Raw genomic sequence first — 18325 nt, 5'->3', positions numbered from 1 at the left:
TCCTACAGCATAAGTGACCGTGAAGTGTTGGTGAGCACAAAGCTGTGTTCTCTTCCAGTTCCACGCTCCTGTTGCTCCAGCTGCACCCTCGCTCAGCCCTCTCCAAGGTTCTCCCTCTAATGGAACAGCCCAGAGCACCCCTGTCCTCCCCTACCGGAGACAAACATTTGGTACATCCCAGCGGTGCCTCTCTTGCTGGCTTTACACTGACTCAGTAGTATCTCAGCAGTCAGTCAGACGCACAAGCAATAGAGGTCCTCAGCGAGCATCGTTAATCTCAGCCGTCTGCTTGCTTCGCATCCCTGATATGACCCTGTTCAGCCCAAGATGTGAGTATATAGCTCTACATTTGTGTCTTCTGTGTCCTTGTGTGTGTTTGGGGATTTTTGCATGAATCACTGTGTTTCAAAGAGAAAGAAAATGTACATTTAAAACACCAACTCCTTCTTTTACTCCACAATACCTTCCTTTACTTTTGCATTCCTGCTGCTTTCTGTGGCTTTCCCCTTATTTTCCCATTGATCTACAATAATGTGATGATATGACATTTTATAGGCGGATTGGAATTTATGATGGTGAACATGAGCCCGACCTGTGTCTCACAATGGCAAGGTCAGCAGGCATTCTGTGCTTAAAGGCTCATGACACACTGTGGTAGCTTTAAGTACATACTGTATATATATCGTAGTGCTGCTCTGGGGAGGAATGTCATTTTCTTTTTGTAAATCATCACAAGCATCACAGTCTTATTGGTGAGCACAATTTACAGACAAGTTGGAACTTTTGAATGGACCGAGGAGCAGCGCTCTTCTCAAATAAAGCAAGGGAGGATGCAGCAAAGTGAATGACAGTGTAAGAGAAAGATGGTGTAGATTGTGTCTTGGATATGGATGCTGAGGATATTCAAGACATGTGCTTGGAATCTCGTGTCGCGATTACAATGCTGTTTGTGATATGTTATGTGTGCTGCTGTTGTACAGCAAGATGCATTCAAGTGAGCATATCTTATTGTTTATTCCACATGTGTGTGTGCTTGGTTTTTTTCGCCTAACTTTATGGTAATTTAGAAGGTGTTTAATATTATAAATTGGTATATTACTTGCTATGAATTATATGAAGACGTGGAAAAATAATCGTTTTGAAAGCCGATCATGTTGTAATTTTCACAGTTTTACTACAGCGTTTGTCTGCTATCATACATTATTGAATTTATATATTATTCCATAAATATATTTGTATTAATTATACTTAATTATATTAGCTACTATAGTGTGTATACTATAATTAGAAATACAATATTATGTAATTTTTAGAATATAATTATAATATTATTATGACTTGATTAATTATATATTTATTAAATTCATAGAAATTATTTGTATATGTGCAAATATATATTACACACACAAACACATATAGTGTATATATACTGTATAATCCTCATTGGGGGGTATGCTGGAGCCTATCCCAGCTGACTTTGGGCGAGAGGTGGGGTACACCCTGGACTGGTCGCCAGCCAATCACAGACAAACAACCTTTCACACTCATACCTATGGACAATTTAGAGATATGTGTATTTATCATTTGTCATTTACTGTATATACATTTAGTATTATTTTATGCATGTAAAACTATAATAGTAAAACTATATATGTGTTAACATTTTGTAGTTAACCACTGATGACATCATAGACAGGCGACGTAATGTAGCTGACTTAGTAGTAATCCATGTGGAACATCAGTCACTTTTATTGTACATGTTGCTCTGAAACCGCTCCTGTTTGTATCATAATCATATAACTGTTCAGATTTGCATACAGCCTATTTCTTTGCTGAGACGCTGCTCAATTTGTGCCATTGTTTCTTCTGTTTTGTGGACTTTTTGGCATTTTCGCGAACGGAAATGATGTAGTATAAAGAAGCTGACCAAGCTTCGCCAGGGGGGTTGCGAGGGCCGGCCAGAGTCGCTTATGCCAGCATCCTGACGCTGAAGCATAATTCAGGCTAGAGTCGACAAAACAATATTTGGGTCAGCTGCAAGCTGCAACATGTTATTTCTATGCACCATTTATAAAAGAAGAAAATTGGAAATTATGTAAATGATTAAAGAGCAGGGTTCCAACCACTGCATGAAAAATGAAGCGAGAACGCTAACTCGAATGAAAACAGATTTTTTATTTATTTTTTTTATCTGATCACATTATTATTTCATCTCCCACACATTAGTGACTTCAAAGTGCACAGATTAACGAGCATACAGTTGCAATTTATATCAGTTTATGCATATTAGTGTGTGTAGAACGTACACTGGGGGAAAAATAAATTTGAAAAAAATGTGCACATGTATTTCGCACAAATGGAGACTGCTGCCATTTCTTTTCCTAAATATAATCAAAGCCTTGCATCTGCTTGTAAGGTAAAACTTTGGGCTTACTTTGACTTGCTCTGACAGGGAAGGAAATTGGGTTAAGTGTGGCCAGGAAGGTCAAATCAGCAATAACGAGTTCTGCTTGCACACATGGCGGTTGCTAACTGATGAAGATCTTCAGAGAGAGTTGAGAGAGTGATTGACTCCCTCATGTAAAAGGGTAGCTCCATCCAGTCAACCGACCAGCAGCTTCAATTAAAAGGATTCGATATGGAAAACACGTTAAGTCCATCCACATGAACAAACAATGATCCATTATATTACAACATGTGTTGGTTGAATGGAGGGGTGGAGAACACGTACACTCTCAGCGCATTGCTTGATACCACAACCATAAAAAGCATTAAAATTTTAGTGTAGCTCCAAAACACTTCTCAGCGCACATCCAATCCATGCAGCGCGCAAAATAAAATTCAACATGAGCTGTGAATAAAATAAACAATGTGTTCTGCACCATTTTGCAATGCAACTCAGTGAAAGGCGACAGCAAGGGGTAACAACATATAACACAATGACAAGCACTGTCCAGCCAATGATAAGATCCTGTTTGCGCGTATTTACTTACGCAGCCAATCAATTCATTAACAGCACGCTACGTAGTACAGTGCCGCTGTTTTGGAGGTTAGCGTATAGCTACGGGTGCAGCGGAGTTAACAGAGCTAAATGTTGCTTGCTAACCCCCCCCCGTACAATACAGCGGTCAAAATGATCTTATCTGTGGAGTTTTTCCAGAGAGATGGAAAACATCAACATTACATCGCTGTTTGATGTGTGTGGTAAAAGGCAGTGTGCTAGCATGAATTAACTTGAGACAAATGTGCACATTAGCACTCAATAAGTCATCAAAACTTACCTTTATGCATTCCCACATAGTATCAGCATTTGACACCAAATATGAGGTGAAAGAAAAATGGTAAAAATACAGTAGTAGTCTATCTGTGCGGCGAGAGAAAGTTAGCACACGCACAATGGACATGCGTCAAGTGAGACGGGTGTAACAGAGAAAATCTTTTCAAAATAAAACATCATGGAAACTATTTTTTCTTTCTGTGCGGCCCGGTACTAAATGACCCACGGCCCGGTAAAGGGCTGCGGCCCAGCGGTTGGGGATCACTGCAATAGAGTATATTAAAGTATATTAAAAATTCAATTTGCCGATGTTTGTTTTTATAAAGGCAACATTTGTCATAGAACTCTCATCTTGGCTATCAATAGATGTGCAGGTGTTTGCTTTCCAACCCAAATTCTGGTTTGTGTATAATATATGTTTTGACCTTTCATACAATCTTCTAATGAATGATCTCGCCGTTCTTGCTTCCAGTGGATTTAACAAGGTCCCCGTGCAATTTAAGCCAAATGGTGATGCGTAACAAAATCACAGTATTCAGCTTTAACGTCTTCTAAAAGGATATTGGTCAGTAAATACGCGTTTCAAACAAGCCATTATATTTTATTAGTTGTTTTTTTTCTGCTGGGCTCTGTAATACAATAGTCGTTTTCAGTGCATGCGGTGCACGTAGGGCTCAGATGTCAGCAATGATGATGCACCAGTGGAGAAACAGAGCAGTCGCCCAGCAGGTCACCTCTGTTAAGATCCAAAGTGTTGCAAATGTAGCTCTGCTGTGCTAGGCAGAGGCACAGACATGTGTCTTTTTGCACGCATTTGCAAACCACACTTAATTAATTGTAGCTTGCAGCCATTTGAGTGCTGCACTGTGTGAGTGTATGTGCAGTTGGCCAAGTCACACTCCATTCAGCACCCATCTGTCCATGTCTTCCTCTCATCATTTCCCCTTTCAAATCACATTTTAGTACAGCCTAGACACAAAGCTACCAGCAGCAGAGCTGTCCCATTGTAACACGCATGGAGGTATTTGTAATAGAGAGAGAAACAAAGGAGGGCATTAGTGACGTGAATGACAGGAGACAAAAACAAAGGTGAACAGCTGGCTTGTGATGGCAGGACTAATCAACAGTAAGTGCTAGGAGGTGAATGTGAAGGACAACCTCTGTCAGACTTGGCCACCCCTTCAGTCGTTTGCATGTTAAATGATGGTAAACGGAATTGTTATTTACATCAGTAAAGTAAAACAACAAAAAAGCTTATAACAGTGGCCTTTAATACTGATGGGCCAAACAGTGTCGCGCTCATGTTGTGTTAGCATTACCATCAGTGATAAGGGTACCGTAAATTCCGGTGTATAAGCCTCACCGGTGTATAAGCTGCACCCACTAAATTTAGAGGAAAAAACGGATTTGTTCTTAAATAAGCCACGCCGCATTATAAGCCGCAGGTGTGCACGTGATAAAATGGGATATTTAGTGCACAGAAAGATGATACACAAAAAGATTTTTAAACTTTTAATCAAATAAATGTTTTTTTTCCAAACAGAGCTTGCCGGACAGTGGTGCAACACTGCTAATTAACAGTGCAGAACAGTACACGGCTTGTTAAAAACAGTGCCGAATAGTGCATGTAACATACAGTAGATAACAATAGCCTGCCCTCTTCCGTGTCAGAACTGAACAGCATCGTAATTCCGTCATCACACATGGTTGTCGGTGTGGGAAGGTGGATTGAAGCCGTTGGCGAATGTGAGGAGGAGCACATTTGGGAGAAATGCAGTGGAGATGGAGGAAAATTCACAAGCTGATGAGGAACGGAGACGAGGTGGGGTGTCTGTGAGCGTTGTCGTCATGTAGCAGCGTGGTAATGGTCTTCAAATGGCTGTAGTCCTACACGACGCAGCCATGTGTCTTTGTCTTGACAGCCAAATCCATTGCCATTCATCCATCCATCCGTCTTCTATGCCGCTTATCCTCAAATCCATTGCCTTTAACTTGAAAGCGGCATCAATTTCATTTCTTCACGTCTGTTTTATGATGGAAACTTGTCACTACCGGGTTGTCACTGCAAATGTGCACAACATGTCTACATTCCGGTATAATAGGTGGTGGTAACACCTAAACATTGGATGCAACCCGCCATAAACAGGAAGAAGAAGGTCTACATCCGGTCGTTTATTTTCAGTATTCAGTGTGAGATGGATAGATAGATACTTTACTCATCTCCAAGCGAACAACACGGCATTTTATGTTTTGTTTTATATGCTTTATTGTATCTGTATTTCGATTTATTGATGTATAGTATACGTAGGTGGGTGACGTGTACGCCTGTGGCACTACATACATTGCGTAAGGTTTACGTTGGGTGACTTTGTAAAATTGCTGGATATTTCTTACTGTATTATTTCTGCTGGAGTTATCCTCTGGACTTCATAAGAACCACGGTAGAGTGGCACCTTTGTGGCCGCCTTTGAGTCGGCATAGTGCGTGGATCCCCCCGGCAGATGCACATACTGTATGTGTCAACGCCATCGCTGCACAAATTCCAATATGTCCTCTCTTGATTTTTATTTTCAGGCTTGGCTATCTTGGCGATATAGTTATGGTGTTTATTGAATCATCCAAATCCAACATTGTTTTACATTCGCTTTTAGTATAAATTGTGCTTGTTGTTGCTCACTGTAAACTGCAGCGTGTGCATACCTGGCTCCACTCAACTAGGGCGACAGGCTTAGCAAACAATGAGAATGGTGGCTTCGCTCCATTTGGTTGTTTCCTGAACTTTTTTTTGCCCTTATAATGGATTATCTTAGTAATAACCTTTTCCAAAATACATATTTAAACGATTTGTAGTAGTTCTGCGGTATAGGAGATAGAACGTGACCACACCAAGCATCATGGGAGTTTTTAGCCATATATTAGCGGCACCTGTGTGTAAGCCGCAGGGTTGAAAGTTTGAGAAGAAAGTAACGGGTTATACGTCGCAATTTACAGTGCTTTGGTGCAGGGCTTGTACAAAATGAGTCTCACGTTAAGTTTTTCAGTTATGAAATTAAAAAAGCCTTAATTTATTGTGATATGATTGCAACATATTTCTATTCACAGATGAGTTTAGGATGAGTTTGTTAGCTTCTGGCTATGTCTTTGTCAGTTTACCTCATGGCTTAAAAGTGAACTAGAATGGCATTCAGTAGACAGCAAACTTCCAACAAAGTGTAACTATTGAACTTAGAGCGGCATATTTGTGTTTGTTTGTCCTTCTGTAATAGCATATGTAATATAATAATAGCATAAGGTTGCCAACTCCCTGAAAAAAAATAAAGGACACCTTGTCGGGAGAGCTGGTCCACCCCTGCCCGATTGCCTATTTCATTTGTGTGAAATGATTTTTATACTATCTGCAATCTATCTCTTTTGAATCGAGGCAACAGGATTCTTCTTGTTTGTTGAAGATGTCACCTTTAAGGTGATTACCATGACGTGGACGACTGATGTCCACTCGAACACTGATGTTTTTAAAAATGCACATTTTACCCCATTTGGTGTTAAAAAAAAATGTCCAAGCACACGACTGAGGTTTGTAAAAAAAAAAATCAACATAAAAACACATTCAATGGCTGTCATGCGCAATTTGGGCAATGGGGAGTCTGAAAAGGCATCCATAGCTGACTTGGTTGCGCATTATAACGCCGCTGTTGTTCAATATAGTGAGATATTAGATATACGATGACGTGTATATTATCTTTAAATAAGCGCACACTTACAAAAAAGCCCATTTTTCTTTAATCGCCCGTGTGTGTTGTAAGGTGCACACACACACACACACACACACACATCTACCGCTGCATGAAATGAAACCAACACCTTTAAGTCAATAACTTCATGTTCTGTTGTTTGGTTTGGTTTGGTTTGGTTTAGTTTATTTGAACATGAAGGTTACAATGGAATACATCTCGTGAATCATTTTTTGACAGTTCCACATGTCCAAAAGGAGTAGGAAGAAGCAAAGCTTATTTAATCCTACCCCCCATCCATTCTACATCTAGTACAGTACATGTAGTTCACTTCCTGGATTCCATGTCATGTTTTCAGTGATAGTCAGGATAACACATAATAGATAACGGTGAGATAACCCTCCCCCCAAAAAAAGAGAGAACATTCATAATAATGATAATATGATGACAATACTAAATAAATAAATAAATAAATAAGAACAAAGCTTTTTTTTTTTTTTTAAACACAACAAAGAAAATTATAAAAAAAATAAATAAATAAATAGAAATAAATAAATAACAAATAAAATTTAATTAAATAAATAAAAAATAAAATAAAATAAAATAAAATAGAAAATAAAAAAATAAATAAATAAAATAAAATAACAAACCTGACAGAACAATCAGGACTCTTCTGCCTTGTATTTGGCAAACATCAACTGCTTGTATTGTTTTTTGAATTTGCTCATCTCTGTACATTGTTTGAGTTCTTTACTCAATCCGTTCCATAATTTAATTCCACACACGGAAATGCTATGGGTTTTCAGCGTTGTTCTCGCATATAAATGTTTTAGGTTTAATTTTCCTCTAAGATCATATTTCTCCTCTCTGATTGAGAAATACTTGATTAGATTTTTGGGTAACGAGTTATTATTAACTTTATACATTATTCTAGCGGTTTGAAAGTGTACTAAATCTGCGAATTTTAATATCTGTGATTTTAAAAATAAAGGGTTTGTATGTTCTCTATACTTGGCATTATGAATTATCCTCACAGATCTTTTTTGCAGTACAGTGAGTGAGTGAAGATTACTTTTGTAGTTATTTCCCCATATCTCCACACAATACGTTAGATATGGTAATACTAAGGAACAGTACAGAGTGTGGAGTGATTTTTGATCAAGAAGATATTTTGCTTTATTCAATATAGAGATATTTCTCGCCACCTTTTGTTGTATATATTTAATATGAGATTTCCAACTCATTTTTTCATCTATTATAACCCCAAGGAATTTATATTCTTCCACTTTTTCAATATCCGTTCCATTAATTTGTATTTGGTCGTACGTGTCCTTTCTACTATTACCAAATAGCATTATTTTAGTTTTACTTAAATTCAGAGATAATCTATTCTTGTCAAACCATGACTTTAATATGACCATTTCATCCTTGACCTTTTTAATGAGTTCTTGTGTGCTTTCACCAGAACAGAAAGCAGTGGTATCATCGGCGAATAAGACCAATTTTAAGTTGTTAGTTACTTTGCAAATGTCGTTAATGTACAAGTTAAACAGTTTTGGTCCCAGTATGGACCCCTGTGGTACTCCACACGTATTGTGTAGACTCCCAGATGTATATTCTCCTAGCTTTACAAATTGTTTCCTCTTTGCTAGGTAGCTTTTAACCCAATTTAAGACTAAACCTCTAATTCCGTACCTTTCTAATTTTGAAATTAAAATAGTGTGATTAATTGTATCGAAAGCTTTTGTCAGATCCATGAATACTGCAGCTGCGCATCTTCTGTTGTCTATGGCAGTAGTGATTTCCTCCGTGATTTCCATCAGTGCCATAGAAGTTGAAATGTTGGCTCTGTAACCATATTGACTACTTGCCAATAATTCATTCTTATTAATAAATTTGTCCAACCTATTATTAAATAGCTTCTCCACAATTTTCGAGAATTGTGGTAACAAGGAAACTGGTCGATAATTTGTAAATTGGTGTTTGTCTCCTTTTTTGAAAATTGGAACCACCTTGGCTGTTTTCATTTTGCTTGGAAATATTCCAGTCTGAAATGATAAGTTACTAATATATGTTAACGGGTCTGCGATCTCATTGATGACCCTTTTAATTGTTTCCATTTCGATTCCATGACAATCAGTTGATGTTTTTGCCTTAAAATGGTTAACAATGTCAGTGATCTCCTTTTTGGTTACAGCAGTGAGAAACATAGAATTAAGATTCCTATCGATAATATCAATCCCTTCATCAATTGTGTCTTGTTTTGGAATTTCCTCTTCCAGTTTTTGTCCAATATTTACAAAATATTCATTAAACATTTCAGCTACCGCATTCATGTCATTCCTGTAAGTGTTTCCAACCATGAAATAGGGAGGATAGTCTGCTTTCTTAACGTTGTTCTTTATAATACTATTTAAGATGCCCCAAGTTGCTCTCATGTTATTTTTGTTCTTATTTAGTACGTGACTATAATATTCCCTCTTACACACTCTCAAGATAGTTGTCAACTTGTTTTTGTATGTCTTATACTTTTGTTCTGCTTCTTTAGTCTGTTGAATGATAAATGTCCTGTATAATGTGTTCTTCTTCTTACAGGCGTTTTTTAGTCCTTTTGTCATCCATGGCTGCTGGTTTTTCTTTTGCTTCTTGGGCTTTTCTTGCCAGGGACAGTTCTTATCGTAGAGCTCCATATAAGTACCAAGGAAGCTGTCATATGCCTCGTCCACATCTGTTGCACTGTAGACACTCTCCCAACTTTGTTCTTCTAGACCTATCTTGAAGGCACGGATGTTGTCCTCTGTACGCAATCTTTGAAAAGTCTTTTTTGCCTCCGCCTGTTTTTTCTTATAATGTTCATTGTAGATTGTAAACACTGGAAGATGATCACTGATGTCACTAATTAGCAGGCCACTGATGGTGTTGTTATCAAAGTCATTGGTGAATATATTATCGATGAGGGTGGCACAGTGGTCTGTTATTCTACTTGGTCTAATGATTTTAGGATATAAACTCAAGCTATACATTGTATCTATAAAGTCATCTGTTGTTAAATACGGTTTAAAACCATGAGATAATGACACAAGCCAAAAAGCTCTGTTTGACTGTTTTATTCATCCACCAGTGTGGGCAGCACTGGAGCACTGAAGTGTCGTGCCCGGGGACACAACAACACGGACTGCGTGGAGGGTGAGCAAGGATCGAACCACCAACCTTCCGATTTCTGGACAACCTGCTCTCACTCCTGAGCCACTGCCACCCACATGGACATGCAACTAGTGTTTTGAGGATAAGACATAGTTATTATAATAGCAACAACGGAGCATACTTGTTAAATGACACTTTAAAAAAGTGCACATGCATTATTACTACAGTGTTTTGATTCATTGCTTGAATGAACGCTGTTACAGGCCAAGCCTGGCCCTTTAAAAAGAATTGCCTTGTGGGAAGTTGAGTGTCTCTCTCGTCCCTCTCTCATCTGTCTGCACCACCCATTGTTTTCTGCGTCCTGATTGGCTGTAGACCATTGTCAATCAATCTCCGTGTTGCCTCGCTGTGTCATCGCTAGATTTGCTAACTTGTAAATGAATTTTCGGCTCAAAGGAGGAGGACTGCAACAGGATGAGTACTGCAGCAATATGTTTTAACATGGATACAGCGGAACGGCACCAGTGAAATACGCGCGAGTGACTGAATAATTTTTTGCGTCCGACCTATAGGTTGATCATTAAAATTCAAATGAAGGTTTGAACTTTTTTGAGCGTGTCTAAGAGAGAAATGTGAGAAAACGTTATTGCCTGTCTGAGAAAAGTGAATAAAGGGAATGGCAAGGGGTTTTACATCGTTAAAACATATATAATATATATATATAATTGTAAAAAAATTAAGTTGGCTACTTCACTACTTCGCGATTGCCCGCTATTTTGGGAACCCATCCCCTGCGATAAATGAGGGAACACTGTACTACTAAGTTAGTATGTATCCCGTGGACATGATATCCACTTGTAGTTTCCCAATTGGTTACGTGGATAACTGTAGCTAGCTAGCTAGCTGCCGCCAAACTGAGTGACTGCCAATAAATAAACATGCCAGAAAAGTCGACTGACAATGACTTTGATAGGTGAGCGATCAGACACACTGGCATCGATTGGCTTAGCCTGTGGCAAGCTTTTGTCAAGGGAATCCATTGACAGTTTACAGACTGGTTTTGATTCCCACCGTGATAAGGCACAAAGTCCCTTGTCAGCTCAATACGGGACATGTAGTTGTGTTTCTAAATACGCTACTGTTTTTCAAGGGACGGTTGGTAACCCGACATGTGTAGTGTACAGCAGGCTAGCAGGATGGTATCATTTTTAGTAGGGATGAGCCGGATACTGCATTTTTACCAAGTACGAGCATTAAACGAGTACATCTCATCATTATCTGTAATTGTGATGAAAGAAAATCCTTATTATGTATTCACTCTTCACGCTCTGTGATTGGCCAGTCACACGCAGCGACCTCCCCTCCCGAGAGCGACTCTGCAGGCTGCACAGAGGAGTTGATCGGTGCCTCATTCACGTTCACTTGCTATTGGCAAGTTGAAAACTGCTCGTGTGGCGTTGCCCACTGCCTCCACTTTATTAGGTTTTCCTCAGTTTGCCTCTATTTCGGTTTGTATCTAAAGTTACTTGGTAAACGTCTTTCATAACGTACGCGGCGCATTTGACAAGACAGAGCTGCGCAGGGTTGTGTTGCGTCAGTCACATGTGCAACAATTCAACTGGGGTAGCATGACCGCTTTTTTCCTTGAAATGTATTCTTGTTTTTCAAAATAAATAAATTAATGAATTGTCACTATGTTGCGGTTCAATGCGGCCTATTATTAGTCAAGTCTATGCATATTTAAGCAAATGTTACATATTCTTGGCCTAAATTAAGCCGTCATCCTAACGTGGTGTCATTCAGCTGTCATTACATTACATTTATGAGACTATACACCGCAGGAAGTACCCTGTCAAGGAAAAAATAACAAGGAAATCTCCCAGTGCCAACGTGTAAGCCTGTCTTATGTCTTATGTCTTTATGTCTAATGTGTCTTTTTTTTGTTATTATATCTACTATATTGGGTGATATGAGTGTCATGGTGGCTGTAGTGGTTTTATTTTATGTGTTGAGGGCTATAATAATGTTAAAAACGTATTTAGTTGGTCGTAAAAAGTTTTTCTACGCTGTAACTACGAAATGTATAAATACAGTAAGTACAGTAATCCTATTTAGCAGAAATTCACTGATCACGGTCTGGTCTGGAACCAATTAACGAAGAGGGATTACTGTACTTAACACAGCCTCTTACACCCATTCAGGCCAACTTTGGCCTCGGTGTGAATAATTGAAGGCCTAACAGTAAGTATCATGTTCATATTCTGCTTACTGTGTAACCCTCCTGTGCTTTGTGATCGCTCTCTTACTGTATCAGTATGACGTTAATGACTTGTTCTTGCTTGCAGACATGAGCATGAATGGAGAACTCAAGTCAAGTCGCTCCAGGGCACCGAACAAACGGTCCAGCAACAGCACTTACGGGTGAGCGTCAACCACACATGCACACACAGCACACACACACGTACTGTACATGCAAAGACTCCCCATCCACATGCTCAAACAATTTTGTGCTGTGTTATTTGTTGCAAATCTTTATCTGTGACTCAAATGATTGCTCCACCAGCATTGCAATCGATTAGCATTATTTTTTAATGGTTCGTACCAGCTGAGTACGTAGTATGCTATTGATCTTAGCCAAATGTGCTGTCTGCACCACTCAGTGTTTTAATCCATCTGCTGATGTAGTGCACACTTATGATAACATCTGATTATGGTTTATTGCTGCGCTTGGGGAGCGCAGTGTAGTGCGCTATACCAGTGTGGGCCTATTTTGATTTCAGAAATGTGATACTTTACATTGGATTTACAGGTATGGTGTATTTGGTGTAAATCTGATGATGACAATTGAACATGTGTCTTCATGGCAGTACTTGTGGTATCATAATTAACATGGGTCATATGTTTCACTTAAAATTCAATACCAAACAGTGCCCAACAAGGTAGGTAGCAACATGGATTATAAAGTGGTTGCAAATAAATTAAGAAGACAAGTCTGTTGTCTCCAGCGGAATCCTTTATTTTGTTTCCAGGGAAAGCAAAGTATTGAATGCCAACAAAAGCCTCTCGGATTTACCATTACCGATACTACTTCTTCAAAATCTTTAATAATGAAACTCATTTTGTGAGCTAATAATTACCATTAAAAATTCTAAATTTGCTAGAGTCTGATTGTTACAAGCCGGTCAAAATCGGGTGACAAAATCATTAGCTTATCAATCATACTGATTTCATTATAAATTATCATTGCAATGTTTCACCGTGACATACACTTTCTATTTTGCATCTCCATTGCATCTCCATTGAGTTCTGACTGCTAATTCGATGAGGAAGGGAAGGGGAAGGTGTTCCGAGACATGAGACAAAGACGCAAAAGACACCCCTTGCTGTGCTATCCACCACCATGAATAGAAAAGAAAAATATTGGAATAAAATACAGAGTTTAATTCTGAATGGACGTATTCCTTTGCCTTCACTGCCAATGACGTTGGCTTACTCACCCGTGTGCTTGATATGTGGCGAGAAATACAGAAACAACAGAAAATGTAACGTTGAAAGGCAACGCTCTGAAAGACAAAAAAACTCAACTTCAGCTGCTGCTATAGCGTTGTGGCTGCACTGGAGAGCGTAAGGAGGGGGAAGCCGTACACAGACGGAGAATACATGAAAGTGTCATTCATAAAAATATCATAGCATCTAGTCTCCAAACAAAAATAAAAAAAAAAAACAGGAAATTTTTCTGAAAATGAAAGAAATGCCTCTCTGCAAAGACATTCAAGGACAGGAGCAATAGAATAGCAACAAACATCACCAGTAGGCAAATTGATGACATTAATTCAGCACAAGCATATTGAATTGCCTGTGATGAGTCAGGTGACGTAACCGATACTGAGCTGATATACAGATATGTGAACTGTGATGGGCTTTTTTGTGTTAAAGTTGGCTACGTCTTACACAAATACCTTAATGACTCAAGAAAGCCTACATAATTTAGTGCTGAAATTATTTCGTAGCAGGCCTACACACTTCTGTTAGTTGAATTCTGTTGTTGAAACAGGTACAACTGCCATTTTGTTGGTCCTGTTATTGACTGTCTTTGCAGAGAGAGGCACAGTAGTTCTTTCATTTTCATCATTTTCATTCAGTTTGTTTTTTCATTTGGAGAATAGATGCTCTAATATTTTTATGTGTATTTTTATTTCTATGATTCTTTGATGTATTCTCCATCTGTAAACCACCTTCTTACGATCTCATGTGCTGTCACACTAGCAGCTGTAGTTGAATTTGGAGCGTTTATCCACTTCTTGAAAGTATAGTTGCTCTGCTAAACCTTCCGTAGGAGTTTCGAAATTGTTCTCTTACGCCAATCAGCAGTTGGGTACTTGTGTTTTTCAACGTTACATTTTTTGTTGTTTGCTAATTTCTTTCCACACGAGTCATTGGCAAAGGAAGACGTCTATTCAGAATTAAGTTTCTATATTCTTCCGAGAATGTTCTTTTTAGGCACGTATTCATGGGAATCGTCAGCTTACCGCGGCGGTAGCACACTCAACAAAACGTCTTTTTTTTGTGTCTCACTGCACACACTGGCCCCCCATCGACTTCCCTTGCTCATCCAATCAGCAATCAGAACTCAGTCTAGATGCATTCACAGACTTTCGGTGAGCCTTCAGACTATTCAAAAATGCACATTCCTCCACTTCGGTGTTAAAAAAAAAAATTACAGGGCTCGGCGAAGGGAGATGGAAAAGGAGACTGAAGAGCCGCATACAGCTCTGGAGCCGTGGGTTGTTGACCGCTGGGCTAGATACACAGCATTAAAACTGCACACAGTGACTTGTGACAGTACAAAGTCACTGCAAAGTCAGGTTCAAAATAAAATAATGACAGTATTAACCTGGATTCTACCACAGCAACTAATAAAATACACTAATTGAAAATTATTATTTTATGGTTGTTAGCCACCATAAGAAAGATTTTCACATGTAAGAAAGCTGTAGTCAAGACATGAGACAAGACAAAACTATAAAATATTATCAGTGGAATGGCAACGAGGCAGGATGACTGTGCACAAATCGGCCTTTTATTGGCATCTAACAAACAGCCCTGTATAACATACAGAAAGATGCACTTGTCAATGCCGCCAACACTGCTTGGCAGCTCGTCTTCTCTTTTGGGCTGGCTCTAATTAGCAGACAAACGCCACTGCTCCCTTCCTACCGCTTCTATCTTGTTCAGGGTCATGGGGGCTGCAGCCTATCCCAGTTGACTTCGGGAAAAAGACGGACTGCATCCTGAACTGGTCGCTAGTCAATCACAGGGCACATATAAAGACGGACAACCATTCACACTCACATTCACACTGCTGCCTGCAACTGAAGTCAGACCAGTCAACCACTTGATGGTCAATGACCAGAATATGAAAACAGACAAATAAAAAAAACACATATGGAGGAAAATTATGTCAGAAAACTGCCGTAGGTTTAAAAATCATTTATTATTGCCTATTCTCCTTATGTCTCTGGCCAAAGTAACAAGTAAACGTGCAAGCAATGGTTAGTTTTGGCTTCAATTTTGCCTTTATCAACATCCGCTTATGTCGACATCAGTCAGCCAGTCAGAGGGACATAGAGACAGACAGCTTCCACTGTAGCTATAATGTCACATTTAGATTGTGTATCGGGGGATGGGGAGCAGAGCAGGCCCCAGCTGTTTAGTTTTACGTTCTCTAAGGGGAGGCTTACATTTCTGGGTCTACAGCCATCTAATAAACTTTTTATTGCTTCCTAAAAAAAAACTATATTTCTATGCAACATTATGTAGATGGCTGCAAAACAACAATAACAGTTGCATATGTAAACTGGTAATAATGTCACTATTGGAATCTGATTACTTTGTTGACCAGCTTACTTACATGTTGTACACATTGTACATCGTGTGTATTTGGTACCTGGGCCTTCAGTGGGGACTTAATCGGATAAAACTTTCTCGGCAGACACAGTGAGCGCCAATATTGTCAGCCGTTGTGCGCGTAACTTGGCTTGTCAAACACTTTTGCTCCGATCAATCAATCAGAGGACGAAAAAATGCTGACATTATTGTAGGCCAGCTGTGAAGGAAATCGGAAATGTGATTAGTTAAAGAAACAGCCCCATTGCTAAAAGTCCTTAAGTGACATAGGCCTGCACTATTAGATTGGCATGGCAACACAACAAAGCTAAAATCTGGCTGAACAAAAAATAACATACACATACACAACTGGAAGCAGAGCAGCTAAGAGACACACTACAAAATGAAGGTAAGAGACTGTTGGGAATAAATAAATACAACTGAATGTAACAAATACTACAGTTTGAGTTGTAAATGTAGGTCAGTGCTTCTAAATGTGTTTAGGCGAGGAGAGAAGACCTTACTGGCCCTGACTGCGCACCACTGGATGTACATTATATACTGTATCATCAAAAATGTGAGAACATCCAGTGGGATACCTTGTGGTTGTCAACCACCATACATGTGCAGCTGTGTCTGTAGTCATCGAACCTGCAGCTCCCTCTTTAAAACGCATCCCTGCTGCAGTTCTAAAGAGCTCAAGCGCCTCTAATGTTCACAAGCCAGTCACATTCCCACAAGCTGCAAAAATAGTGAGTTGCTTCGTGAATGTTCAATAATTAAAAGATACATTCAAATACATGGCAGGGCGTTCTCCCTAGGACACTAACATTCCAAACAGATCAATAAAACAAACAGAACAAGAAAAATAATATTAACAGATGTAATAACTTGTTTGCCCCAAGCCTAATGAGCGCATCTCATTAGCATTCTGTGCTTCCGCAGAACTGGGACTCTGCATATGTTTGCAACTCCCAAATAAACACGGACAGTTCCACATCCCTGGCAGCTCAATTCCATGTACCTACATGTAAATATTACAGGGTGACACGTGCTATTATATATATCATATCCAAAAAATGTCCTTTAGAGGAGTTCATCCAGCCAGGCTGCTACCTCCTCTGTCACCCAGTCTCAGACCATCTCTGGCCCCCAACTCTATTTTCCCATTCCTCCATGTAGTTATTCAATGATGTGCAGCCATGCATTAATGAGGTTAGTCACACAACATCCACACACACGCAACAAACTACCACAACTGGAACACACCTGAGGTATCAGTCGTGATACAGCCTGCACCCACCTGATAATTCATCCAGATGACATGGATTTAAAGCAGAATAGGTCGGCTTCCTGGAAGTTGTATGTTCAACTGCAGAGGTGCGCAATCTGTTTTTTAATAGGGTGCCCCCCCCCAGTAAAATTATCTTCCACCCCCCCCCCTTCCAAAAGTAATATGTCATTTGAAGAAGAAGAAGAATTTAGACGAAATCAGAGTAAAAAAAAAAAAAAGGAACTCTTATCAGGTGATTTATACATTGGTTTGGTAAGACTTTGGTCAGACTTAATTAACTGACGGTAGCCTCTACTATTTAACTATTTAACTGTACTATTTGCCCCTTTTGTTAGAACTACATGACGGTAACTCCATCCATCCATCTTCTATGCTGCTTATCCTCACTAGGGTCGCGGGTATGCTGGAGTCTATCCCACTTCGGGCGAAAGTGGATCACACTCTGGACTGGTCGCAGGGCACATATAGACAAACAACCATTCACTCTCACATTCATACCTATGGACAATATAGAGTCACCAAAACCAGAGCACCCGGAGAAAACCCACGCACGCACGGGGAGAACATGCAAACTCCACACAGAAATGCCCAACGGAGATACGAAACCAGATCATCCTGATCTCCTGACTGTGTGGCCAACATGCTAACCACTAGGCCACCGTGCAGCATAACGGTAACTGTTTGTTGAGTTAGTTTCTGACACTTAAAAATACCTGTAAATGACGGAAGACAGCGGTGACACCGGTGGGATCAGTGATTTAACAGCGCAGATAACTAGAAATATAACTATAAAACTGTGACACTAGTTGAAACTTGTCAAATGGTGAGCCAAACCATAATACTGTCAAATATCCAAAACCTTTACCTTTACCTTAAATTACTGTCGTACAATGCAAGACTTTCTTGTTTTTATGTTCGTAACTTTTTATCTAAATATATAACATATACTAGGGGTGTCACAAGATTAAAACATGATATTTCTCATTTAAAGAA

General features: G+C 39.4%; 1 protein-coding gene across 1 annotated transcript in view; it reads left to right on the top strand.

The window, feature by feature from the left end:
- Positions 1–202: 202 nt before the first annotated feature.
- Positions 203–18325, top strand: part of LOC129178488 (heterogeneous nuclear ribonucleoprotein C-like) — a 61717-nt gene continuing 43594 nt past the window's right edge. Inside the window, exons 1-2 of the mRNA XM_054770768.1 lie at positions 203–329; positions 12498–12573. Of these exons, the coding sequence (XP_054626743.1) occupies positions 308–329; positions 12498–12573 (98 nt within the window). The 5' untranslated portion in view covers positions 203–307. The remainder of the gene's footprint in view (positions 330–12497; positions 12574–18325) is intronic.

This window comes from Dunckerocampus dactyliophorus, chromosome 3 (genome assembly GCF_027744805.1).
Source record: "Dunckerocampus dactyliophorus isolate RoL2022-P2 chromosome 3, RoL_Ddac_1.1, whole genome shotgun sequence".
NCBI classification, from domain to species: Eukaryota; Metazoa; Chordata; class Actinopteri; order Syngnathiformes; family Syngnathidae; genus Dunckerocampus; species Dunckerocampus dactyliophorus.
The sequence above is the reverse complement of the archived record's forward strand: the minus strand, read 5'-3'. Positions and strand labels throughout refer to the sequence as shown.